The following is a 27,974-nucleotide window of genomic DNA, read 5'->3' as shown; positions in this document are numbered from 1 at the left end:
ATATGAATGCAACTATGCCATTCAACTAACAATCAACTAATCATTCAATACCATAACCATAACTCCAAAGGAGCATGGTGGAACAACAAGTGGGACTAATCCCAAGGCTCAAGATTTTACCTTTGGTGATTAGTTCCCAAGCCTCTGCTCTATGACTTCCAAAGCCAGTAACATCAATTTACCTATGGTCATCTATCATGAGTAATCAAATTAGTCAACAATATTACCTACACATGAATTCATCTAATCCATTACTCAAGCATCATTAAACCAATGTGAGACACTTACCCCAAGCTTCTTCAAATTCAAGAACAAGGCCTTAATTCTCAAAGAGGCTCCAATGGTGATTCCAACACAATCACTACTAGGTTCAACACATCTATACCAAAGGTACACACAATACCCATCAATATCAACATACCCCAACATAATCCAAAATCTCCCGAATTTCTTCCATGAAACCTTAACCATCAATTTCTCAAAACTCCAAAGAAGATTCATAGTTCCATCAATTTCTCAAAACTCCAAAGAAGATTCATAGTTCTTACCTCTAATCCCTTGAGTATGAATGGTTGAAGCTTTAAGCTTCAATGGAAGGCCGACTCTCCCCCTTCCTAGCCCCTCAGAAATGGCCACCACAATGGTAAGAAAAGAGGACTTTTCCATGGTATTGGGTTAAGAGAGATGGAGGTATGGTTGGGTGTCCTTTGCTCCCACTATGGGTCTCTCCAAGAAAGGATGAAGGAGATGAAGATAGTTTCTCTCTTTTCTTCTTTCTTGGTCGATGGAATACGATGTTTGAAGAAGATGAAAATGGTGAGTATTGAGGAAGAGGGGGACCGTGAGATGAAATGAGTGAGGGAGGGAGGAGAGAGAAATTCAAGATATTTGGACGATATCTTCAAAGGGGAAGGACTATTTTGCCCATAGGTCCACTCTCTTTTTACAACACACCTTTGCCTATTAAATTCAAATTCAAGTGGGTTGGGTCCCAATTAGGTGTGTCACACACTTAATTTATTTTGGGTCTTACCCATTTTGCATAACTGTATTTTTAACCCAACACTTTTATTATTTGCACTTTTTCCCTGAAAGTGACTTAGCTTTAAATTAGACTTTTCATCTATTAACCCTTAATTACTCATTATTCTCTATTTAATGTAATTAATTATTTGAGTTATTATATGAGTGAATCTACAAGAGCTTTGATGCGGAGAAGGTATTCTGAGATCTTCATATTTTGGAGTTCAGACCTGAGCTTCCTAGACTCTGGCATGCATCTGCAAATAGACAAAGTTGAGGATTTCTTCCCCACTTTGCAATGAATGAACACAACCAACAGCTCTAGTAAGGATTGACTCAAAGAGAAAGGAGAGGAGCCAAGAGAACATCATCTGATCCTGCTGCTCCAATTTTAGATAAGTCTCATTGATTCTGTTCATAGCTCGGTCTTCCTTAGAGGCAATACACAGATGAAGCCGATGTGCCTTGACTACTGCTTCAACCTTTTGCTTCCACATCAAGAAATAGGTTCACTAAAACTGAGTGCGAAAACAACACTCGAGCAGATTTGTTCTGATTTGCAGTTTTGGAATGAATCTAAGTTTGATTCTTAGTGGTAGAACCACCAGGAACAGGTGTGTGCGCAAACACAGCTTCATTTTGATCTTGTGGTGATGCCATTGGTTGTCGATCAGGCCTGGATAGGGCTATGAATCCATAATAGAAACCAAGAGAAAATGGAGGAGAGTGGAGGAAAGAAATGAGAATAGCGGAGAAATAGTCTTGGAATAACAGATCTGAAACACAATGAAGATTTTTATAGGGCTATAGTTGCTTGAACAGCTGTAAAGCAGAATAACAGATCTGAAACAGATATTGTAACTAACTAGCAGGTAGCAACTAACTGGCTAACCAACTGACAGCTAAGTTAACTGAACTAACAGAACTAATAGTGAGCTAACTTAACTAACAGTAGTTACTAGCAGTAGTACAACATTGCAGCAGTGGTTCACTACTGCATATACTCTGATATATGGTATTCACTTATTTTGCAAGTGGGGTCATTTGTGAATTGTGGTTTTTTTTCCCCTGTTCTGATATGATAAGTTTTGAACTATTTTGATTTCTTGCTGTGGTAATATTTTATTTTATTGTCCTTTCAGGCCAATTCCTCCTTCACAGGCTGTAATGGCAGTAAGTAACACATATGGCCGTGTAAGGAAGCCTGTTGATTTCCATCTTATTGGGTCATTCATGAATATTCTAGGGCATGGTGGAGGTGAAGGCCATTCTGTTTCTGACAGTGATTGTTCTCTTTGGATGCCCATTGCGCCCCCAGGGTACACAACACTAGGCTGTGTAGCCCATGTTGGGAACCAACCACCACCAAATCATGTTGTTCATTGCTTACGTTCTGATCTTGTGACATCAGCAAAATATTCAGACTGCTTATTTAATATCCCATCAAACAATCAATTCAGATCTGGATTTAGCATATGGCGCCTTGATAATGCTATTGGCTCATTTTTTGCACATTCTGCAACTGGTTGCCCTCTCAAAGACATATGTTATAACTTAAATTATCTGCTTGTCTGGAATTCAATTCGAGCTCCTCTGATCGGTCCAGTGTCAGATTTTAATTCTGAACTTGAAAATAATAATCAGCAGACAAGCAAAAGTGTGAATACATCTGGATGGGATATTCTCAAGTCCATTTCAAAAGCAACTAACTGCTATAAGTCTACACCGAACTTTGAAAGGATTTGGTGGGACAAAGGTAGTGACCTCCGTCGCCCAGTCTCCATTTGGCGACCTATCGAACATCGTGGTTATGCTGTTTTGGGTGATTGCATTACTGAAGGGTTAGACCCTGTTATGTTTTAGGCTTTTTTTTTTAACCTTTCTATTATCTATCTTTTAGTTAACCTACTTCATGTTTTTGTTGGGATTGATATCTTGTCTCTTTCCTGCCTTTCAGCCTAGAGCCTCCTCCACTGGGAATAATCTTCAAGAATGACAATCCTGATATCTCTTCAAAACCTGTTCAATTTACCAGAGTTTCCCATATTGTAGGGAAAGGGTTTGATGAAGTTTTCTTCTGGTATCCTATAGCTCCTCCTGGTTATGTTTCTCTGGGATGTGTTGTCTCCAGAACAGATGAAGCCCCACGTGCAGATTTGTTTTGCTGCCCAAGGATGGATCTTGTAAGCCAAGCAAACATTCATGAGGTGCCTCTTTTGAGATCTTCAAGTTCAAGGGCTCCTCAAAGTTGGAGCATATGGAAAGTTGAAAATCAGGTCAATCATTACTTGCACTTCAGTTAACACACTCTAAAAATCTAATGTTAATGGTTTTAAAGTTGAAACAAATATACCTGCTTATGTGGTGCATGTTAATTTGATTCACATGCTGTGGAAAAGCTTGTAGTTGTTGAGCTGTGATTACATGATTTAACCCCCCACCCCACACCCACAACACACAAAAAGATAAAAAAGAAAGAGAGTTTGATTATCATCCTACATTAATGCAGGCATGCACTTTTCTTGCTCGTTCTGACCTTAAAAAACCATCAAGCCGATTGGCCTACAAAATTGGTGATTCTATGAAGCCCAAGAATCGGGAAAACATAAATGCTGAGCTGAAGTTGCGATGCTTTTCCCTTACGATTTTGGACAGCTTATGTGGAATGGTATGTTCTATATGCCTATTATGAAACAATTGACATTCTTTTCCCAGTTATTTACCAATGATAAAAAAATTAGTAACAGAAGATTCTTTTTTATAAATTCAACACTGAATTCAACTACCCTTTCAGATGAGACCCCTATTTGACACTACAATTACAAATATTAAGCTTGCAACACACGGTGGACTAGATGGGATTAATGCAGTACTGATTTCTTCAATTGTTGCTTCAACCTTCAATGCACAATTAGAGGCATGGGAGCCCCTTGTGGAGCCATTCGATGGAATATTCAAGTAATTGATTAGTTATTTAGTTTTTTCATACAATATTTTAATTGCTAATGTATACTAATTGTCCAGTATCTGCTTTAAATTTTAGTCATGAGCCAGTCCTGTTGAGAATATGCCAATGATTAGATGTTTCCTTTCTAACTTGTTTAGGTTTGAAACTTTTGATACCAATGTACAATCGCCATTAGGACTTGGGAAGCGAGTTCGAATTTCTGCTACCAGCATCTTGAATGTAAATCTCAGTGCAGCAAACCTTGAATCCTTCGTGGGAAGCATTCTTTCATGGAGAAGACAGTTAGAGCTTGAACAGAAAGCATCCAAGCTAAATGCGGTCAAACTCTGAATACTTTATCCATTTTTCCTTTAAAGCTCATGCCTTTTAAAAGCCTTGCTAACTGTTTGCATTTGCAGGAGGTTGGTGGTCAACAAGGCAAAGGAGAAAATACAACTTTTTCTGCACTAGATGAGGATGACTTGCAGACTGTGATAATAGAAAATAAACTTGGGTGTGACATTTTTGTCAAAAAAGTTGAACATGATGTAGATACAGTTGACAAGCTACATCATGGCGATTGTGCTTCTGTGTGGATTCCACCTCCTAGGTTTTCAAATAGGTTAAATGTTGCGGATGAATCTAGGGAAGCACGTTATTATGTTGCTGTACAGATACTTGAAGCCAAGGTCATAATGTGTTGAAATGGTTTATACATAATTCTGACCACATTCCTGATTTCCCTGCCTATCTGGAAGATTAAAATCGATTCATTTCAATTTTTGTAGGGTTTACCTATCATTGATGATGGTAACAGCCATAACTTCTTCTGTGCTTTGCGTCTCATTGTTGACAGTCAAGCATCAGAACAGCAAAAGCTTTTTCCCCAAAGTGCAAGAACAAAGTGTGTGAAGCCTGTAGTATCAAGAATTAATGATTGGGATGAAGGCAGAGTAAAGTGGAATGAACTTTTCATATTTGAAGTTCCCCGAAAGGTATTGTGTTATTAAATGATTAGTTTATAGTTTTGCTTCACTTATTTATTTGTAGATTCTCATTAACTGAAATATATTTAAAAAATAAAAAATCTTGAGCAGAAACTGTGCTCTCGCAATATGAAGTTTATGGTCTACCAGAAGATAATTACATCGCTTTAGAAAATGTTGTTTTGCTTAGGCAACAGTTATTTCATATATATACTTTTTTATTATACATTCAACTTGGGGTCTCTCCTTTTTATTACCTTCTCTTTTTTTGGTCTTCTTGAAATGTTTGTTCAATCGGCAGTTTCCCCCATATATATATATGTGTGTGTGTGTGTGTATGTGTGTGTGTGCATAAATTACCTCATTCATCTATGATTTTCTTGCATACTTAAAGAGTTTGCTGCATTTACTGTTACATTGAGAAATTTGTTACAGGCCCCTGCTAAGTTGGAGATAGAGGTTACGAATCTTGCTGCAAAAGCTGGAAAAGGTATTTCTTGTATGCCTTGTTCAGTGAGACTTTGTATATGTCATGGATGCCCTGTTCTGAGAGATTTGTATACGTCTAGGATGCTTGGTTCAGTCGGACTTTGTTTATACAAAGTCAAATGTGCATAGGTTCAGTTTATCTGATTAATGGAGTCACTTTATTCAAACTTTGCATGTCAGATGTTTTCTTCCAACTAGTAATTGTAATTTGTTATTTCCATGTTGGAGTTTATGTTTTCTTCCAACTCAGCTTGCTTTTGCTTTTTCCTAAGAACTCATGTATTCATCGTGCAGGGGATGTTGTGGGTGCACTTTCTTTTTCTGTTGGACATGGAGCAAATACTCTAAAGAAGATTCCTTCAGTGAGAATGTTTCATCAACCGTATGATGTTCAGAATATTAGATCATATCCACTCAGTAGAATGGTTAGTTACTATTTTTTTTCATCATCATTTTAACACAATTTGTCCTTTTGATAAAATTAAATATTTAGATTTTTTTTTTTTTGCTTTTTTCTCGTATTCTGTTGCAGGTTCAGCAAAGCAATGTTGAAGACATGCATGATGGGTGCCTCTTTATTTCAACTTCCTATTTTGAAAAAAACACAATTGCTAACCTTCCAAAAGATATGGAAATTGAGAACGTTGCTGATAGAGACATAGGTTTTTGGGTGGGGCTTGGTCCTGAGGATGAGTGGGAGTGTATTCGATCATTGCTTCCACTTTCAGTGGTTCCAAAATCATTACAGAATGAATATATTGGTATGGAAGTTGTGATGAAAAATGGAAAGAAGCATGTAATTTTCAGGGGTCTTGTTACAGTAGTGAATGATTCGGATGTGATGTTGAATATTTCAACATGTCATGCATCTCATGGTTATGATCCCTCACCTGGAGCAAACAGTTCTAATACTGTAGTTGAAGAAGTCTTTCAAAATCAGTATTATCAGCCATCATCTGGTTGGGGTAACAATTGGCCAAGTGTGCCGTATGATAATCCTGGACACTGGAGCACAAGGGACTCCTCGTACTCATCTAAGGTTGGTATATTTATATTTTCTGTCCTCACTTATTTACTTCCTTACGTAAGATACCATCATTTTGGTTATAATCCTTACTTGCACTGTTTTGAAGGACTTCTTTGAACCTCCCCTTCCTCCTGGTTGGAAATGGGCGTCAGGTTGGTCCATAGATAAGTTTCAGTATGTTGACAAGGAAGGCTGGGCATATGGGTCTGACCTTAAAAACTTAAGATGGCCTCCTACTTCTTCAAAGTCTTCAACAAAATCAGCCTCTGATGTTGTGCGTCGAAGGCGTTGGATTCGTACAAGACAAATTTCTGAACAAGGTATAGAATACTTGCAGAGCGTAGCAAATACCGTGCACCCTGGAGCTTCTGCTGTTTTATCTTGGAGAAGTACATCCAAGGACTCTGACCAATGTTTGCAAGTTCGACCTCATTTTGATAATTCTCAGCCCTCATTCTCATGGGGTCGTGTTGTAGCTGTCGGTTCAAGTTATATATATACCAAAGACCAATTTTTAGTTCAAGGTTCTAGACAGAATTCTGTGACACCCGATTCTTTGAAGCTGAATGAGCTTGAGAAAAAGGATATACTTCTGTGCTGTAATCCTAGTAATGGAAATAAACAATTATGGCTTAGTGTGGGTACAGATGCCTCAGTTCTTAATACTGAACTAAATGTACCTGTATATGATTGGAGAATATCTATCAACTCTCCTATAAAATTGGAGAACCGGCTTCCTTGTCCTGCTGAAATTTCGATCTCAGAGAAAACAAAGGAAGGAAATTGTGTTAAGCGGCATCATGGTGTCATATCTTCTCGTCAAAGTGTACATATTTATTCCGCCGATATTCAGAAACCTTTGTATCTTACTTTGGCTGTGCAGGGTGGTTGGGTTATGGAAAAGGTGATGACTAATCTAGCTCTGAACTTTATTGTATAATTAAGAAATTTTTTATTTGTAACTGTTTATTTATTGCAAGATACTTGATTGACCTTCATGTTCTTTCCTTGATTCCTTGATTCAGGACCCCATTCTTGTACTGGATCCTTCTTTCTCAAATCATGTCTCATCTTTCTGGATGGTTCACCAGCAAAGTAGAAGGTATGACTTGAAAAGAAATTTGAAATATTATTGTTATTGTGTAAAAATAGGTACAAAGGATTACAATATTTATAGAAAAATAATGGTTCCAAAGGAATAAACCCAAATCCTAAGAAATAAGGAAACATAATCTGGCTAATAAAGGAAACAAATAATAACTAATCTTTCATATTTACAACACTCCCCCTCAAGCTGAGAAATATATATTTATCATTCACAGCTTGCTAGTAAATTCTTAAAATTTGTCAGTGGGAAGTCCCTTGGTGAAAGACATCAGCTAGTTGGCGACCAAAAGTAATATATGAAGTAGTGATCAATCCACTATGTTTTCTCTTTGATGAAGTGATGGTCAACCTCAATGTTTCGTTCGGCCATGTTGAACAAGATTATGCGCAATAGCAATGATTGACTTATTATCATAGAGTAACTTCATAGTTCTTAACATTTTATTTTGAGATCATCTAGAACAATTTTCAGCCATAGTAGTTCACAAATACCTTGGGCTATGGCTTGAAATTTTGCCTCTGCGCTCGACCTAGCAATTACATTTTACTTTTTACTTTTCCATGTTACTAGGTTTCTAGAAAGAAACATACAATATCTCGAGGTAGATCCGTCGATCAATCATAGATCCAATATAATCGGCATCAATATAAACTTCTAAGGATAGTTTTCCATCTCTCTTGAATAAAATAGTCCAATGCCTGATGTGGCCTTAAGATATTGGATAATTCTTTCTACTACATGCAAATGTTTTTCCCTTGGTTGTGCATGAACTGGCTAACAATGCTAACTGCATAAGCTAGATTAAGTCTAATATGAGCCAAATATATCAATTTTCCTATCAGCCGTTGATATTACCCTTTATCAACTTTAGGGTTTTCCTAGTCATTTTTCCGTTAATGATTCTACTTAATAGTAGTATTAGAAGGTTTGCACTCAAGCTTTCCTCCTTCTTTAAGGAGATCAATAAAATACTTTCTTTGAGAGATGAAGATTCCCTACTTTGAATGGGCAACCTCTCTTCCTAGAAAATATCTTAATTTTTCAAAATCTTTAACTTCAAATTCAATGTCATTAACATAAACTAGGAGAATAGTGACCTTACCTTCATGGGAATGTTTAAAGAAAAGTGTGTGGCCTCCTTGACTCTGCTGGTATCCCAATGATAACATGACCTTAGTAAATCTTCCAAACCGAGCAAATAGGGTTGCTTCAACCTATACAGAGCCTTCTTTAACTTACACACTTTGCTATCTCCATTTGTAGAGTCAAATCCCAGTGGAATTTCTATGTAAACTTCATCTTCTAACTCGTTGTTGAGGAAGGCATTCTTCACATCTAATTATTCATGTCCCAATCAAATTGAGCAGCCAAGGACAATGAGACTCTCACGGCGTTCATTTTGGCCATTGGAGCAAATGTTTCATCATAATCAAAACCATATGTCTGTGTGTAACCCTAGGCTACTAGTAGAGCCTTATAGCTGTCAAGAGTCCCATCTAAATTATATTTCAAAGTATAAACCTATTTGCACCCTACTTCTTTCTTTCCGCTTGGCTTATCAACAACTTCTCATGTTATATTTTTCTCCAAGGCATTCATCTCGTCATGCATGGCTTGAACCTAATTCTCATATTTTAATGCTTCGTGCACTGATGTCAGGATTGAGATGGAATGAGTGCTGAAATAAAAAATTTATGCTACACTGAAAGTTTCTTAGATGAGACAAAATGAGAGATAGGATGTTGGGTATAAATCTGTTTCCTTTTCCTTAAGGAAATGACGAGTCATTAGGATTTATAATGCTAGGATCAGGATTAGAAATAGTAGTGCATCCAGTACTTACCAATGGTTCAGACGATCGTAGTTGTCGGTGGGACAGTATGGATTGTTTCTTTTTCTTATACAATAATTGGGGTGTTCCAGCCTTCTGTAGATTAGCCTTCTATATATTGTAAAGTGGAGGCATGTTAGCTAAAGCATCAGATGAACTACTAGCCTCATCAACTAAGTCTTCTAACTTATTATCCGCTTCGTCAATTCAAGTCTTCCTGCTCATTATCACATTGTGTAGTAATTGGGACAGATTCAATAGAGTTTGACTTGGGAAAGTTGGGCAAAGGTAAATGGGACTCGGACTCGAAGAAAATAGACGAAGCTTCTGGACCGCCTTCCCCCTGATGCGGAGGACGAGTGAAAAAGGATTCATCTTCATAAAAAGTTACATCCTTATAGACAAAGAACTTACGGCTCGAAGGATGATAACATTTGTACCTTTTTTTATTGAGAGCATAACCAAGGAAGAGACGCTTGAGAGCTCGGAGTTCCAATTTACTCCGGTGCTGTATATGAATATAGACAAAGGCAACATGTCCAAAGACCCGAGATTGAAGGCTTTGCATAATTGGAACAAAAAGAAAGAAATATATCATGGAAAGAATATGATTGACATGGCCAAGCACCCGAGAGGGTAAGCGGTTGATCAAATAGGCTGCAGTTAACATGGCTTCTCCCTAATAGGAGTTGGGAACATGTCTAAAAAATAATGCTTTGGTTACTTCAAGCAAGTGACGGGTTTTTTTTTCAGCAGCCCAATTTTGTTGATAGGTGTCCACACTTGTGAACTCATGAATCACACCCTTGTCTGAAATGAATTGTGACAAGCGTTGGTTAATGTACTCTATATCATTATCTAATCTTAATCGCTTAATACTCTAACCAAACTGTGTTTCGATCATGTGATAAAATTGAATAAACAATTATGGTACTTTTGACTTGTCTTTCATCAAGAATATCAATGTCACCCAAGTACAATCATCAATGCAGGAAACAAACCGCTTAGCACCTAAAATAGTTTGCACTTTAGAAGAGCCCCAAACATCTGAATGTATAAGAGTATAAAGAGTAATACTTTTTATTGAACTTAAAGGAAAGGGCACATGATGGTGTTTTGCAAGCTCACAAAAATCACAATGGAAGGAGCCAATTGATTAATGCACAAACAAAGAAGGAAACATAGACTTCAGTAGGCTTTGATGGGTGATATGAAAGAAACGGCTCAGCTAAACAAGTCATATTATTAGTTGCACAAGAATCCATGATTCATGAATTTTTAAGTCAGTGCAAGAAGTAAGAAGAGATGTAAGGTGTGTGATCTTACCAGACATAGCCAAAGAACTTCTCGTCGAATAGTCACATATTGGGATACTTTACCAAGCTTCTCTAGAACATGTTGCTTCCTAAGAAGGCAAAAGCATACGTCTTTTGTGTGTTCAGGCTCCTCATAGCGGATGCATTGATGTCCTATGGACGAAAAAAGAGAAGGCAACACAAGAAAGGGAATGGGTAATGAAAAGAACCAATTCAACCCAAAAGTTTAAGCTGTTGGGTGAGGCTACATTAATGGTTTTATATATCTCAACACGCCCTTTCACACAAGAGCCCACTGGGCTTGAAGGGTGGGCAATGCACAGGCCCACCTACCTATGCGAAGAAAGAAATTCCACTAGAAAGAAAGTGGGGGGCAGTGAGGATCGAACCCGGTACACCGAGGCTCTGATACCATGTAAAGAACCAATTCAACCCAAAAGCTTAAGCTGTTGGGTGAGACTACATTAATGGTTTTATATATCTCAACAGGTAATTACCAACGAAGTTGATGGGCTTCTAGGGAGTTTCCAATCTGGAGGTTGCGACGTTGTATGTGTGGTTGCCGAAGTTGTAATTGACAAGAAAGTATGCTTATCGGAGGGAGAAGGTGCGAATGAAGTGTTTTGACACGTTTGGAGGGGCCGTTTGGATGTGAAATAGCCGTAGAAGGATAAATCTTGAGATTTTGAGTCAAAAAATATCCTTTTAATCTTAAAAGATTGTCGGAAATTTTTTCCCATGGAGGCCCGTGGTGGCTAGTGACTGGAGATTGTCGGGAAAGGAAATTGCAGCGGAGGCACATCGCTTATATGAGAGAATCCACACTAAAGGCGATGGCTTGAATGCACAAAAGGCATAAAAGAGTGTGCTCTGAAGGCGGCAATGGCGGAAGCAAAAGGCTCCTAGATCGAGAGCTATTTCTATTGTGTAAAAATAGGTACAAAGAATGGGCCTAAAGGAATAAACCTGTATAGAACCAATTCAACCCAAAAGCTTTTGGGTTGAATTGGTTCTTTACATGGTATCAAAGTCTCGTGTCCCAGGTTATCCTCACCGCCCCCACTTTCTCTCGGGGAATTTTCTTAGTGCAGGTAGGTGGGTTTGTGCATTATCCGCCCTTCAAGTCCAATGGGATCTCGTGTAAGGGGTCGTATTAGAGAATAGTATAAAACATTAAAAAGCCCTCGCCCCACAAGCTTAAGCTTTTGGAGAATTGGTGCATTACATGGTATCAGAGCTTCAGTGACCAAGTGATCACGACTTAAATCCTTATTTCCCCCACTTTCTCTTGTGAAATTTCTTAGTACAGGTAGATGAGTTTGTATATTGTCTACCCTTCAAGCCCAAAAGGCTCTCGTATGAGAGGCGTGTTAGAGATATATAAAACCATTAATGTAACCTCATCCAATAGCTTAAGCTTTTGGGTTAAATTGATTCTTTACAAAACCTAAATCCCAAGAAATAAGAAAACATAATCTAGCTAATAAAGGAAACAAATAATAACAAATTTTCCATATTTACAACAGTATGTAATTTGTTTTTAAAGAAAAAAATTAAATCACATAAATTTTCTTTAAGTTAGTATATGCTTTTGCGCTTTATTAAATACCTTTCCATAGTCAAATATTAGATGTTCTTTTATAATATTGCTCTTAGAGGTGAAGTATTTTGTCATAAAGGCTCTGATACAGTGTCATTAATCAACTCTACCAAAAGTTTAAGTTGTTAGGTAAAGATACATGAATGGTTTTATAATATATCTCTAACATGTTTTGTAAGCATAATATTTATCATAGCTTTGATCATATCTGTTGAAATTATCGAGATTTTGGTGGGGACAAAAGAAAAGAAAGAATATAGTGAATAATATGAAATTGGTATTCATTTGATATGTTATGATGTGTTTAAATCTACAAAGCACTAACCCTGTTTATGCAAATGTTAGACTCTAAATCCTTATTTAAATTAGAAAATAAATCATGAAATATAAAGAAATAAGAAAAGTTCCCAAGAGATCATATAAGATAATCTAAACTATTCTAATATGCAATCAAGATATCGTGATATTTTTCATATATTCTCACACCCCTTCAAGTTAAAGCTTACTAAGTTTCACACTTGTTACAAATGGACCTTTTGAAAAGGAAAATAATAAAATTATATAATCTAGGCTCTGCAAAAAATAGTTATCGAAGGCGTAATAGGTGGAAGGTGGCCGCAAACTGTGGTGGTGGCAATGAGTCTTCAAGGACAGTGACCAATGGATCTTCAAGCGCAATGAAGGCACGCGCAATGGGCTGCAATGAAAGCAGTTAGGGTTAAACAATGAAGGGTGGTTCCAAAACCATGTGATGAAGGCCGGTGAATCAGCAATAAAGGTTGATGGCAAGAAGGCACCAATAGTCCAACAACGTGGAGGCAGATGACGGCGTGCGTCTGAGATCTGGACGACCTAGACTGGGCGTTTTTATTTTTTTGTTAAGGTGTTTTACATATGGGGGTTTCTAAATTTGGTTGGGAAATTTTTTCCGTAGCTGAAAAAGTTGATGGCCTGGCAGTGCGCTGTTAGAAGTAGGCACGATAGGATTGGCAAACTGTTATTAAGGCTTAGCGAAGAGAAAAGAACCGTTGCGCAGTGGGCATGATGGGTTTGGAAATATTTTTCATTGGGCAGTGACCACAACTGGTTTGTTGAGAGAGATGAGAAGAAAATAATCATGGTGATAATGACATCATTACAATTGAGTTTCTGATTTTAGGAAACCCGATAGCGGAATAGTGATGGAACAGATCTCAGAGGATTGTACCACTCTAATACCATGTCAAAACTATAGAGGTTTAGGTAGGGAAACAAGAAAATAGAGAATAAAGTGAATAATATGAAATTGGTATTAATTTGATATGTTATGATGCGAAACAATCTACAAAGTACTTATCTATATTTATATTAATATTAGACTCTAAATTCTATTAAAATAAGGAAATAAATTGTGAAATATAAATAAATAAGAGAAGTATTCCTTAGAGATCATATAAGATGTTCTAAACTATTTGAAGATACAATCAAGATACTTTGAGATATGATTCATATATTCTAACAATATCCATCAACATTTGTGCAGGAAATTGCGTGTGAGCATTGAACATGATATGGGTGGGACAAATGCTGCACCAAAAACCTTAAGACTTTTTGTCCCTTATTGGATTGTCAATGATTCTTCTCTAGCTTTGGCATATCGTGTGGTGGAAGTGGAACCTATGGAAAATGCAGAGATGGATTCTGTCTCTCTCTCTAGGGCAGTTAAGTCTGCCAAGACAGCCTTGAAAAATCCCATAAGCTCAATGGATAAAAGGCATTTTTCAAGGAGAAACCTACAAGTACTTGAAGTAATTGAAGACAATAGCCCATTCCCTAGCATGCTTTCTCCACAAGATTATGCTGGTCGTAGTGGAGTTACAATGTTTCAATCTCAGAAAGATACATACTTGTCACCTAGGCTGGGCATTTCTGTTTCTATGCGCCATTCTGAAGTTTACAGCTCTGGGATTTCTCTGCTTGAATTGGAAAACAAGGTGTTATTCATAAATGGACAAACCAACTGCTTCATCTTTTCTGCAATGCATTAGTATTTCCTCATGTTTGTTCCATAGTATATAATGTTCATTGAAACTCTTGCAGGAACGTATTGATGTCAAGGCTTTCAATTCTGATGGATCTTACTACAAGCTTTCAGCTTTGTTGAAAATGACTTCAGACAGAACAAAGGTTGGAGTGTCTATACTCTTGCCTTCAGTAAATTATTATTTGGTTTATCTTCTTATGTCCGTTCTGGTAATGTCTATGGGTTTGTTTGGATAGGCTTTTGACAAAAAGACTTTTTATGCCGTGCCTTTTTTAGAATGGTTTTTTAAAAGTTAAAGCTATTTTACATTTGTATGAAATATATAAAAAGTACTTTTAAATAAAAAGTTATTTGAATGTTAAAATTAATATGTACTTTTTATATATAAAATTACTAAAAATGATGTGGCAGTAGTGGTGGTAGTGGGGTGGAGTGGTTGGAGTAAAATTAGATTTTCAAAAAAAAAAATTTAACTTTTAACTTCTGTTTTTTTTTTTTTGACTTTTGCTTTTTTAGAAAGAATCCTGACTTTAAAAAAAAAAAAAAAAAAAAATAAACCATTTTAACTTCGTTATTTTAATCTTTTTATTTTAAAAAGTTGCTACCCAAACGCATAAAATTGTGCAAAAAGATTTTTATTTTTTTTAAAAGTAGCTTTTCTTAGGGGGAAAAAAGGCCTATCCAAACACACACTATAACTTTATCAATGGCTAGTGCATATCGCGTGGTTCAAGACCAGCCCCATACCAGATGTAAGTAACTAAACTGTCAAGCTTTTTGATGTCCAGGTGGTTCATTTCCAGCCACACACAATGTTCATTAATAGGGTTGGATGTAGTCTCTGCCTGCAGCAATGTGATACTCAGTCAGCTGTATGGATTCATCCTACTGATCCTCCAAAACCCTTTGGGTGGCAGTCATCAGCCAAAGTTGAACTATTGAAGGTGTGAATTATTGATTTTCAAAATATTTGTCCTACTTACATTTCTTGGCTTGTTTTCTATCTTATAAAGGTTCATATATTCATTCAGTTGCGTATTGATGGCTACAAATGGAGTACACCATTTAGTGTGAGCTATGAAGGCGCAATGCGCATTAGCTTGAAAAAAGATGTTGGAGATGACCTAATGCAATTAAGGGTAGCAGTAACAACTGGTGCAAAGGGATCCCGGTTTGAAGTTATTTTTCGTCCAAATTCATTGTCGAGTCCTTACAGGTTTTTGTTCTCTCACTTTCTACTCTATGAGCCATTATAATTGTTGTAAATATAAAAAATTGTGTAATTACTATAGATTCGTTTTTTTATCTTTTGTTAGACAGATAATGATAGGATAGATTATAGGGAGTACATGACTTATTATAGGTCAGATTTCCTCCTTATTTGTTTTGTAGTATCAGCTTGTATTAGAAAAACAATTATTCACATTAATCTATATATATTTATTTATGTATGTCTTTAATCCGTTTTTTTTTTCTCTCTTATTCCTGGGTTTACCATGGTTCTCTTCCCACTAAGTACACTAAATGAACTTAATAAAGATAAATAATATATGATGGAATTGATATTAATTTGATTATTATTTTATATATATTGATATTTGATTTGATTAATGTGGAATTGATATTGATTGATCACTATTTGATTATATATATTGATATTTGATTTAATTTGATTATTAATTACATTAATTGTATTTTGATTGGGATTACCAGCTTTGCTGACTTTTGTGTTTGTTTGACTGCAGTCTGCAATGATCCTTCGGGGGAGTAGAGTTTCTTTGAAACAGGTTCCAAAGGATCGGACTAGCAGTGGGCAGTGACTCAGGATTTCTAGCTAGTCATAAATATTATGTATAAAAATGAAGTCTTAGATTTTATTTGAATGTAATAGAGTTAGCCTTGCACTTGTCTTGTCCCTGTACAGGTGTGGCGGTAACATTTCCCCAAATTAGTTTTAGATTAGCTTCCGCAATATTTCTATTATCATAATTATATAAAACGTGAATTTTTACAATTTATTTATTAAAAGAATGTTTTATAAATTGTTAGAAATTTGGGGTGTTACACCTAGTCTATCTTTTTTTCAATCATCGCCACATCACCTTCATTGCTTATCCCATCTTCATTATGGCCAAGCTGTCGCATAAGCCTTCATTGTGCTCAAAGACCCTGTTTTTGGGCTACCACTTTCACTATGACCCAACTCTCTTTGGATTGGTGAATTCAAAATTAAAGACCTTTGAAATCTAAGGTAAAAAAGGTGTTTTTTTCCTCTTAAAGAAAATATGCCCTTGATCTCCTTATGGAAGTAGGAAAACTTGCGTGTAAAGCTACTGTTGTCCCTATTGAGTAGAACCACCAAATGGGAAGTGAAGAGAGTCCCAAGTTTGATAAAAGGCAAGGTAGTATTAAAGGCTAGTATGAAGATTGAAATATATTGCTTATACTAGACCGGCTTTAGCATATGCAATTAATGTTGTCAATCGGTTCGTGCACAACAATTCATAATTATTCATGTGTATTCACCTAATAGATAGAAAGAGAGACTTGCACGATGTGGACAAAGGATTGCTATTCTGAAAAGGTGTGTTCTAAATTTATTATATAACCATTAATGTATCTTCACCTAATAGTTTAAGCCTTCAAAGAGTTGATCCATGACATGGTGTTAAAGCCTTTATGACCGAGTGGTCTAGAGTTCGATCCTTGACATTCCTATTTAAATTCTAAAAAGTTGAATTTAAGCACAAAGTAGATGGACGTATACATTATCCATGGTTCAAGCCCAAAGGACTTTTGTATCTAAGGGAACATGTTAGAAATGTAGTATATGACCATTCATCTATTTTCACCTAACAGTTTAAACTTTTTTCTGATTTGCTCCAAATTTGTTTCCCTAAATTTAGCTCTTTATTGGGAAAGTAATTATTCACATCAGTCTATATTTTGTATACATTTGTACATTAACATTCAAGTAAATAACATTCTGATTCAGAATTCCAAATTTCCTCTCTAATATTCTTCTTCTTTTCATTTTATTTTTTTTTGTTTAGAGTGTGATAGTAGTTAGTGTAGTTAAGCAAGCGAAGACTTGTTCTTGAGTCCAGATCTGAGTGTGATACTGTTATTTTGTGTTCTACAGTGTCTAGCACAAACATCTATAGTTAGAACTACTCTAACTAACTGTAACTGTCTGTAACTGACTAAAAGAGACTGATAGCTGTCAGTAACTGCACGCATGCAGAATACTGCTGTAACTGCGGAATGCTGTTTAAATACAGTAACGACTATCATATCCTAACATTTCCCTCTCAAACACAGGGTTGATGGATCAACGAAATTGATCATAAACTGAGTTTAATCTGCTGATAAATAGAGCCTTAGTCAGAATATCTGCACAGTGGTCTTGTGGTGGGATCTGGATAACCTTGAGAATTATATTTATCACCTTCTCTGTGTCCAATTCTATGTGTTTTGTTCTAGAACGAAGCACTTGATTATGTGACAAGGAAACTGTGCTGATAATTTCACAACCTTTAGCTCTGTAAGTAGAGTGAATCCATAAGATTTCAGCAGCTGTATATGATATACTCCTGTACTCTGCTTTAGTATTGGACCTAGCAACTAGTGACTATTTCTTTGACAACCAAGATGTGAGGTTTGGTACAAGATAAATGCATGATCCGGAGGTTGATCTCGTCAACATCAAGATTTGATGCCCAATCAGCATCTTAGTAGTGGCTTGGAGGAGTAGTGGTTGATAGGATTGGTAGTCTGCAACAAAGGACCATGGTGTAAGGTACCTGATAGAAATATAATATAAAATACAAAATTATTCATATATGCCTTCACCTAACATCTTAAACTTTTAGAAGAGTTGGTTGCATGACATGATATCAAAGCCTCTATTACCAAATCGTCCAGAGTTTGATCCTTGCCGTCCCTCATTCTTCTAATAAATATTGTGGAATTTCTCAGCACAAGTGAATAGATTTGTGTATTGTCCACCTTTTAAGCCCAATGAACTCTCGTAATGGGGTTAGGAGAGGAATTGACAAATAACACTACAAAGCTAATTTTAGGTCTAGTTTAGTGGCATATTGGAGAGCCCCAACAAAGGATCTGTATAGAGGATCTGAAACATGGTTAGTTTACAGTCTCCAACCATAAGGGGGGATATACCTCTCTGAGTTCTTTAATACTATCATTTTTTAACATTAAGGACGGGAAAAATAGGAATTTGCTTTTCCCTGCATGTTTTGTAACATTTCAAGCAGTTATTTTCCTTTGTCTTTGAGTCAACTTGTGTTAGATAAGAGTGTAATCTATTCCTGTTAAGTAGCATTTGAGGGATTTAGCATTCCTCATTACTTCGTCCACTTGTAGTCATGATCTTGATTTGATTAAGAGCTAAGAATAAAATTTCCTTGGACTTCTTCATTTCTTTCTTCATCAGTATTACCATTTGTGTAGTTATTCTTCCCATTTTGAAAGTACCTTTCTGTCAACAGGATTGAAAATCGCTCCATGTTCTTGCCCATTCGCTTTCGTCAAGTTGATGGTACCGGTGATTCCTGGCAGCTGCTTCTACCAAATTCTGCTGCTTCATTTCTGTGGGAAGATCTTGGTAGAAGACGTTTATTGGAATTCTTGGTAGATGGAACTGACCCAATGAAATCACTCAAGTATGATATTGATGAAATTTCTGATCACCAACCCGTCCATGTAGCAGATGGACCAACCAAAGCCTTGCGTGTTACTATTGTAAAGGAAGAGAAAATCAATGTTGTTAAGATCAGTGATTGGATGCCTGAAACTGAACCTACAGGCATTCTGAGCAGAAGATATTTATCATTAATGAATGATTCTCAAAAGCAACAACTTATGTCAATTACAGATTGTGAATTTCACATAAATTTTGATGTTGCTGAGCTTGGGATATCTATTATTGATCATACACCTGAGGAAATTTTGTACCTGTCTGTTCAGAATCTTGTTCTGGCATATTCAACTGGTTTGGGCTCTGGAATTAGTAGGTATGGTTTGCATTTTGTTAACAGCTATATCTTTTAATTGGTTAGAACTTAGAAGTTGGTTATTTTTCTTTCATTAACTATTTTCTCAAGTTTCCTAGTGAAAATAAGTTCAAATCCATAATCTAGTCTACCAATAAAACTTGGCCTCTTGCCTAGAAGATTTAATTTAAATTATTTTTCTGTCTGAGTATCCAGTTATATGCAATCATTTAGTTTTGAAAATACAATTTCTATTGTGTTCCAGATTTGAACTCAGAATGTGTGGTTTACAAGTGGACAACCAATTGCCGTTAACTCCGATGCCAGTTCTTTTTAGGCCACAGAGAGTTGTGGCAGAAACTGATTATATCCTGAAATGTTCCGTTACAATGCTGTCAAATGGATCGTTGGATCTTTGTGTCTATCCATATATTGGTCTTCATGTGAGCATCACCATGTTATAATTACTATTCAGCAAAAAAGTTGTGTCAATGATTAACTTCCTGATTTATTGTATGACTGGTTTCTTGTGAGCAGGGGCTAGAAAGTTCTGCTGCCTTTTTGATAAACATTCATGAACCTATTATTTGGCGCCTTCACGAAATGATCCAGCAGGTGAAGCTCAGTAGGCTGCATGATTCTCAAACAACTGCTGTATCAGTTGATCCAATCATTCAAATTGGGTATGCAAGACTCTCACTTGGAAATGCATGATTATCTGTGTTGGGTTCCTTGAAACTGCATATGACATTACCTTGAATTTCAGTGTCCTTAATATTTCGGAAGTTCGATTCAAAGTGTCAATGGCTATGTCACCAAGTCAAAGGCCAAGGGGTGTTCTTGGGTTCTGGGCATCCTTAATGACTGCGTTGGGTAACATGGAAAATATGCCTGTAAGTATTTTAATTTCTATCTAACTTTTTTTCACAAAATGATTAAATTTTGCTTAGAAAATAACAACCAAGTATTAGGCTCATAAAATAATATTATCTTACTCATGCTTGTAAAGAGAACTTGAAACAGATAAATAGATGTAACATAGATGTAATTGCATACATGTTTGACTAATTATGCAATAATCTCACTTTCTGATAGAGTTTGAGAATACAGGGAAACTGAGGAAAGTAAAGGAAAGTTAGGGAAAAGGAAAACTAAAGAAAATGAGAGAGAGAGAGAGAGAGAGAGAGAGAGAGACATGAACTGAAAACTGAAGCTAAAGTTGTATTACTGTCATAAGTGTTCTCTAAAAAAATACAATTAAACATGCCTAATTCTAGGAATGAAATCTGTTACAGAGTATTTCCTAACATAGAGATATAATCAGATTATTCACAAAATAGCACACCACAGTTTTCTCACGGTTAGAGCTATCTCTCTGACTTTACTAGAATCACTGACAACTTTCAGTTGAAACAGAAACTGCACTCAGATGTGCATAACAGATAGGAGACTAACTGAAATAATTTCCTATACCTCCTGGTATCTTCTCTGCATTTTAGTGTCAGAGATGTATCTAGAAATGCTGAGGATTTTTGGCATAACAAATTCTGAGATTTATGCCATTTGTTTTTTCAGTTTTGATTTGGAGAATATAATGAATTAGTGCTAATAATAAATGTGTACCTCTGAACCAGGTCAGGATAAACCAGAGGTTTATCGAGAATGTGTGCATGAGGCAAAGTTCTATGATTAGCATGGCTATCTCAAATATCCGGAAGGATCTTCTAGGCCAGCCACTTCAGCTGCTTTCAGGTGTTGACATATTGGGCAATGCAAGTAGTGCACTTGGACATATGAGTAAAGGTGTAGCTGCTTTGTCTATGGATAAGAAGTTCATTCAAAGTCGGCAGAGACAGGTTTGTGTATGCTGTTCTATGCAATTTTTCCATGATTCTCTTATTTTTAATCTGATAGACATAATATCCTTAGAGTATTAATCTTTAAATAAAAAACATGTTAACTGCAATCTGGCGGCTATCCTATTAACAGGAATTTTACACGGTTGGGGCTATTACCGGATACTAAAATATATAACCTTCGCACATATATCACACATAATAAAATTTCATACACAACAAACCTACAACTACCTAGGGATTAGGATTACCTGGTTTCCGTGTTTGCTACCTTCTAGAAGAAAATCGATTTGGGGGAGAGAAGCGGTTGGTAACCAAAGGAAAATAATAATAAAATAAATAAAAATTTGAAGTAAGAAGAAAGAGAGAGTAGAGGAGAAGAGGAGAAGAAGAGAAATACTAAGGGTTAGGCTAGGTCTCTATTTATAGCTGAAGTCTAGAGCTCAGACATGGGCTGGGCTTCGTACATTTATTTTCTTTTTCTTTTTAATTTCTTATGGCTCAGAATATCACTGACTCATCATATCTAATCAAATAAAGATTGTTAACTCATCATAATCCAATCACATTACCAATCAAACATTAATGCATAAAAGATCAATCAATTAATAATTCAATTAATCACAATTTATCATTATTCCTAATAATATATATATTATCACTACTAATTTATAATTTATTATTATTATTAATTTATAATTATTATAAATTACTATTATTTTTCTAGGATATTACAAAAATAAATGCCAAATCTATCTATCACAGCTACCACCACCATTACTCATTTAATTTAGCATATGATTAAATTATTTGGATAATGGGCAGGATGGACTTTCTTAAAAGAAATTTAACAGATCTAATCCACCCATTGGCCACCCCTAATGGAAACTGATTTTGTCAATCCAGCTGTTGCATTATAAGTGATTATCATGTTGATCTTACATGTCAAATTTTAGAAAATTTAAATAAATTTAAGTATGTGATCAAATGGTTGATTATTCTCTTTTCTTTGAAAAATTATAAGATTCCTTGATGGATGTAACATTGGATTAATTTGAATTGTTAACATAAGCATGAATTTGAGTTTCAATCTAACTCTGGATTTTGTATGAAATTCATTCAAATAAAAAAAAGATGCATAGGTTCTTATTATTTGATTCCTAATTGTCAAAGGATCCAAAATAAATGTTACATCAATATTTTGTCATAAATCAACCTTCTCAAAAGCTTAAGTTTTTTAGTGATAGCATATGAATGATTTTATAACTAACGCCCCCTCACATGAAAAAATTTTAGGGTTGAACCGCATCCTACCTTATGCTGAAACTTAACTTTTATTTAGAAGAACGGGGGTAACAATAATCGAACTCTGAACTACTTGATCATATAGGCTCTAATATTAAATTCTTGTGAGAATGCGCACCAAAAATAGAGGAGAAAAAAATCCTTTTTTTCTTGTTTTCTTAATAATAATCAATTGTTACAAAGGGTTAGGGGTTATATAGGCTGTACACGCCAAATATATCCTTAATATCAGGAACTATACAATTTTACAACAGCTATCCCTAGAAATCAGGAAATTCGACTATCTAAATAAATCTTTTCTATTTTTCACAGCTTAAGATGTAGAATGAAAGCACATGAGTTGTTTAATATCTAGCGTAATTTATTCATTTATAATGTTATGATTAACTTATAAAGTGTCACCACCCCTACATTGAAGGTTACTGAGCCCTTTGATCGTGTCCAGAGCAAAAATGACCAGTATATTATATTGAATTTGATAATAATTAATAAAACAAGTTTGCAAGCATGAGCTTCAACCACTAAACCTAAAGGTTGAAGTTTTAAGCAGCAACCTGGGAATACGGCATTGCTTCTCTTAGCTATTGCTTTGCCTGCCTTATTTTTGTTATTCCTAATTTTGCAGTTTTAAAAATATCAGGTCTTGTGTAATGCTTAGATAGGATGCTGATATCTATGTTTAATATAACTTTTTTGTGACAGGAAAGCAAAGGTGTGGAGGATTTTGGTGATGTTATAAGAGAGGGAGGTGGAGCATTAGCTAAAGGTTTATTCAGAGGGGTAACTGGCATTTTGACAAAGCCTCTTGAAGGAGCAAAATCTTCTGGTGTTGAGGGTTTTGTTCAGGGCGTTGGGAAGGGTATTATTGGTGCAGCTGCACAACCAGTGAGTGGAGTTCTGGATCTTCTGTCAAAAACGACTGAAGGTGCTAATGCTATGAGAATGAAAATTGCATCTGCTATAACATCTGACGAACAACTTCTGCGGAGGAGACTACCTCGTGTTATAAGTGGCGATAATTTGCTTCGACTATATAATGAGTACAAAGCTGAAGGACAGGTACCGCAGGTTCAACTTGCCATAGATCACAGACTTGAAGTTCATTTTGTCTTTTAGACGTTTGAGCTTTTAATTATAATATTTATATGATATATATTGAAACAAAGAAAGCTAATTCTCATTGAGGACTCTACTTCAGAGTAGTACTTTATTATTTATTGGAATTTTGGGATTCACTTCATCTTCTTTGTCGCCTGGTTTACTGACCATTTCTGACATTGGCTATGACTCTGAAACAGAGAATAACTATAATGTCAAATTTTCTTAGTCTATATAACTATAATGTCAAATTTTCTTAGTCTATATCCATGCAATTCTTGTCGCACCGTCACCTTTCTTTATTAAGATGATATTCACCCCCCAATCAACTAAACTAATTTCATCACGTTCCATAAACTTTAGTAAAGACACCTGAAACTTTTTTTTATAATACCTATTTTGAGCTTCAAGAGCTGTTATCCAGATATTGAGCAGCTAGGGAGAGTGAATTTCAATATGTGGATGGCCATTGTTATAAAAATATTTTTCTGTCTAATTTACTGTTTGTTAGTCCGATCAATGAAACGTGCCTTGTTTCCTTTTTCCCTTTTGGTTCCTGTATTTGTTTTGACTTTCTTTTGGGTGCTCAATTTCTAAACAATTGCCATACTTCTGTCATGAAGGTCATACTGCAGTTGGCAGAATCAGGTTCATTTTTTGGCCAGGTTGATCTATTCAAAGTTCGCGGAAAGTTTGCCTTATCAGATGCATATGAAGATCACTTCATGCTTCCAAAAGGGAAAATCCTCATGGTCACTCATAGAAGAGTCATACTATTGCAAGTACGTATTCATGATTGAGAACAATTACTAAAAATCCATTTTCTTTAATCCAATGTTACATGGTAATCTTTTGTTATTTTCAGCAACCATCCAATATTATTGCTCAGAGGAAGTTCAGCCCCGCAAGGGATCCATGTTCAATACTATGGGATATACTGTGGGATAACCTGGGTACAATGGAACTGACACATGGAAAAAAAGACAACCCTAAAGCTCCTCCATCACGGCTCATTTTATATTTGCAGTCTAGATCATTGGATATGAAAGAAAATGTTCGCATTATAAAATGCAGCCCTGAATCCCATCAAGCTCTTCAAGTTTACTCTTCAATTGCGCATGCATTAAACACCTACGGCCCAGGTGTAAAGGTATGTTCCTTTTTCATCATGTGTTTCATTAAACATTCATTTGTTTATTGCTATAGTTTATTATATGTGGTATCCCGTGATTGACTAACAACTGACCATGTCTAAAATGATGCGGGAAAATACCATGTCATAAACATGCTTACGCATCATATATTGTTCACAATATTAATCAGTTCTGAGTGATAAATTCTTTTGCATCGATATTCAGGGAATACCGAAAAATAAAATGACAAAACCATATTCTCCACTTGTTGATGGCTCTAGTGTTGATTTAACCCTGAAAGAAGGGGTTTACCCCTGGTCCCCCGAGCAGATGCCTGGATTAGCTCCTCCCTCTTCAACTTTTGGAAGCAGTGCCGATCCCCAGGATTGAGTTTCCACTATACATTGTTCATCACCTTCAACATAATCAAGGCCGTATCTTGAGCAGTCCAGCCGAAATTCTCTCTATAGTCTGATCTCATTCCTGCTCACATCCGTTCAACCAGTACAGACAGAGATGACCCCAGTTGCCGTTCAGCTTGAGAGGCATCTTTGTTTTGCATTTTCCTCACTATATTATCTGGAAGGATTGGGATGGTAATGCTGGTTTCTGGAACCTTATACCTATCTTATCTGATAATAACGGTTAGCTGGAGGGAATTGATTCAAAATCTATGAATGCTGAGTTACTCGATCTCTGAGGAGACAGTTTCCTTTCCGTCTCTGAGCATCATGTCCAATAGTTATTGTATAATATTGAAGGAAACAGTTTTCATTGTACATATATACAAAATCACACAGCTCAGATAGCACCCTGCTTGTCCCCGTCATGCCCTTTTCAAGTTTTCTATCTTTAGAGGAAAGGCCGGTTATGTACTGCTTTGTAAGTGGGAATACAATCTGAATTGTTTTCCTCCATTTGAGGAAACATTTTTGAAAATTTGCATATGCTCCGTCATTAATGAAAGTAACAAGGGATTGACGTTGAGCAGCAGTTATTTCTTCCCAGATTCGAATAAGCAAGCATTCACACAAAACATGCAACCTTATTACCAAAAATAAAATAAAATAAAATAAAACACCAGTTACAATAATGCTTGCAAGTAAATTCACTTGATTTTCACTTTATACCAATCCTGTTGATATGTTGGAACACAAATTCAATAGTCAGAAAATTGTGAAAAACATGATAAAAATAGGAAATTCTAAACCTGAGTTGAGATAGGGAATATATAATTAAATAAAAATGTGGAGATGGAAGCAAATTGCTTGCGATCATGTAGAAGTAAAACAGGGTATATAAAATGTAATTTTAGCAAGAGGGGTAGTATCAATAGTTTAGAGATTAAAATTAGAGATCATATCATTCCACGAGTTGAGGTTCAATAGTGTGATTTATCGTAAAAAAAACAAGAAAAAAGAAATGTAAATCATATCATTTCAAGCTGGGTGAATGAAATGAAAAAATGTCTTGGATGTTGCTTATGATCGGAAGAAGTCCAAAGCTTAAGGAAGCCTGCGATGCTGTATAGTATTGAAATGTTGGGAAATGAAGAACAAATAAAAGCATAAGCTCAGTGTTGCAGAGATGAGGGGTGTTGTGATGAATGAGTGAACATATAAGACAAGATATATTAAATAAGATAAAAATAAAATGAATGTATTAAAAAGAAATTTGAGGTAGCATCTAATGAGGAAAAAGTATAGCCTTGTAGTTGAAGTTAGAGGGGCACCGGAGAAAAAATTATAGAGGATAAAAGGGATATAAATCTGAATAGCCTTTTCATGAATTTGGTTCATAACATAACTCAATGACGTTGTTTATTCTATGTAGCCAGTTTCACCTAGTCAATCTCATATAGCGGGAAAATGCTATATTATTGTTGAATCATATAATGCAACTTATTAATAAAGTAATTAAAGATTCTACCTGTTTAATGAATGTTCACTAAAAGTGAAAAATATTATTATGCTAATGTGATTTCTTATTGTTGACAAATTAAATTGAAAATACATAAAATTTATTTTTACTAAACGGAATAAAAATCTAAAAAAAAAATTATGTGATACTAAAACTTTGAAGTTATAGTGAGATTAATCAATTTTATAGTGTAGGTTTCGGTTCAATAAGAAAGAAAAGCATTAAGGTGAAGTTCTGGTGCAATCAACAACAGCAATACCTTTATCTCAAATTAATTGGAGTCGGTAGTAGATGAACCCAAATGAAAGGTAAGAAGGTACTAAATGGAATAAAAATCTTAAATTTTTGAAGTTCAGGTGCAATGCGAAAGCAAAACATAATAGTTGAGTTAGTTTTAAAAATTGCGAGATTGACTTATTTTTTCCTCCAACTACACCGGAAAATGTCCTACAAATTATGCTTTCTAAAACAGATGAGATATTAATTTATGCCACCGATAGGGTTTTAACAAATTTTACGGTGCCTTTATTTACTGTTTTGTTTATTTTTTTCTCCTTATGATCCTATCGCATGAAAAATTCAAACAAAAATGATTCATTCTTTATTCTTGTTTCACAAATGTTTGATACGGGATGTGGTGGTCGATAAGATGTGTTACCTTTAATATGGTTCCAATATCATGATACGGGAAGACTAGTATCTTGGCAGATGATATGAATGGTGATTGATGAAGTGTTTTCCGTGAGAGAGGACGCAATGAGTGAATTTCTATTATTTATGTTCTTAGTTCTCAAGGTCACATCCTTTGTATGTATGTTTGAGGTTATCTTATATACGTGACTATGTATGTAGGGAGATGCGGCGGGTTAGGTCATGCTGTGTTTCGTGTTAGGGTGAGGATTTTGGGGGATTTTGTGTGGATATTGAATGTTAGGCGTTGGATAATAGGTAATACTTGATTTAATGGGGCCAAGGACATTTTTCAAATTACGACGGTGAAAAGAAGAGAAATTTATAAGTGTTATTGGATCAAGACAATAATTACTGATCAGTCCAACAGATGTTGCGCCTGACCGCATACAGTTAAGTCTAGTCCAATTGGAATCTAAGATGAATCTATAGCGGAATGGTCTTTGAAGCTAGATAGTCCTTTGGGATGGTTGTATTGGTGCTTAAGATCTTTACTTGGCTGGGAGATTATGGAAAGATACCTGCAAGGCACTCCGATACTTAAGTCAGCACCTGGTCAATGAGCTTAAGTTATGATTGATAAAATAATCTGGGCATTGAGCCTTCT

The 27,974-nt window shown here is 35.7% G+C and overlaps 1 protein-coding gene across 2 annotated transcripts in view; it reads left to right on the top strand.

Moving 5' to 3' along the window:
- The window catches only part of LOC133304277 (uncharacterized), an 87,773-nt gene extending 62,048 nt beyond the window's left edge, over positions 1 to 25,725 (top strand). The window contains exons 39-64 of one of the 2 annotated variants that reach the window (XM_061504286.1): positions 2,166 to 2,412; positions 2,494 to 2,864; positions 2,981 to 3,299; positions 3,533 to 3,691; positions 3,818 to 3,981; positions 4,129 to 4,309; positions 4,390 to 4,659; positions 4,759 to 4,965; positions 5,392 to 5,446; positions 5,740 to 5,870; positions 5,984 to 6,358; positions 6,810 to 7,376; positions 7,498 to 7,574; positions 13,850 to 14,300; positions 14,407 to 14,493; positions 15,139 to 15,294; positions 15,382 to 15,566; positions 18,862 to 19,386; positions 19,631 to 19,808; positions 19,903 to 20,048; positions 20,132 to 20,258; positions 21,000 to 21,221; positions 23,229 to 23,585; positions 24,248 to 24,406; positions 24,490 to 24,774; positions 24,983 to 25,725. In XM_061504286.1, the coding sequence (XP_061360270.1) occupies positions 2,166 to 2,412; positions 2,494 to 2,864; positions 2,981 to 3,299; positions 3,533 to 3,691; positions 3,818 to 3,981; positions 4,129 to 4,309; positions 4,390 to 4,659; positions 4,759 to 4,965; positions 5,392 to 5,446; positions 5,740 to 5,870; positions 5,984 to 6,358; positions 6,810 to 7,376; positions 7,498 to 7,574; positions 13,850 to 14,300; positions 14,407 to 14,493; positions 15,139 to 15,294; positions 15,382 to 15,566; positions 18,862 to 19,386; positions 19,631 to 19,808; positions 19,903 to 20,048; positions 20,132 to 20,258; positions 21,000 to 21,221; positions 23,229 to 23,585; positions 24,248 to 24,406; positions 24,490 to 24,774; positions 24,983 to 25,147 (6,166 nt within the window). In that variant the 3' untranslated portion in view covers positions 25,148 to 25,725. Of the gene's footprint in view, positions 1 to 2,165; positions 2,865 to 2,980; positions 3,300 to 3,532; positions 3,692 to 3,817; positions 3,982 to 4,128; positions 4,310 to 4,389; positions 4,660 to 4,758; positions 4,966 to 5,391; positions 5,447 to 5,739; positions 5,871 to 5,983; positions 6,359 to 6,809; positions 7,377 to 7,497; positions 7,575 to 13,849; positions 14,301 to 14,406; positions 14,494 to 15,138; positions 15,295 to 15,381; positions 15,567 to 18,861; positions 19,387 to 19,630; positions 19,809 to 19,902; positions 20,049 to 20,131; positions 20,259 to 20,999; positions 21,222 to 23,228; positions 23,586 to 24,247; positions 24,407 to 24,489; positions 24,775 to 24,982 lie in introns of both variants that reach the window. The other variant, XM_061504285.1, reaches the window with a different exon arrangement.
- Positions 25,726 to 27,974: the final 2,249 nt, after the last annotated feature.

Source organism: Gastrolobium bilobum, unplaced genomic scaffold (assembly GCF_033153095.1).
Source record: "Gastrolobium bilobum isolate Gb01-03AN ecotype WA unplaced genomic scaffold, APGP_CSIRO_Gbil_v1 utg15463, whole genome shotgun sequence".
NCBI lineage: Eukaryota > Viridiplantae > Streptophyta > Magnoliopsida > Fabales > Fabaceae > Gastrolobium > Gastrolobium bilobum.
The sequence above is the reverse complement of the archived record's forward strand: the minus strand, read 5'-3'. Positions and strand labels throughout refer to the sequence as shown.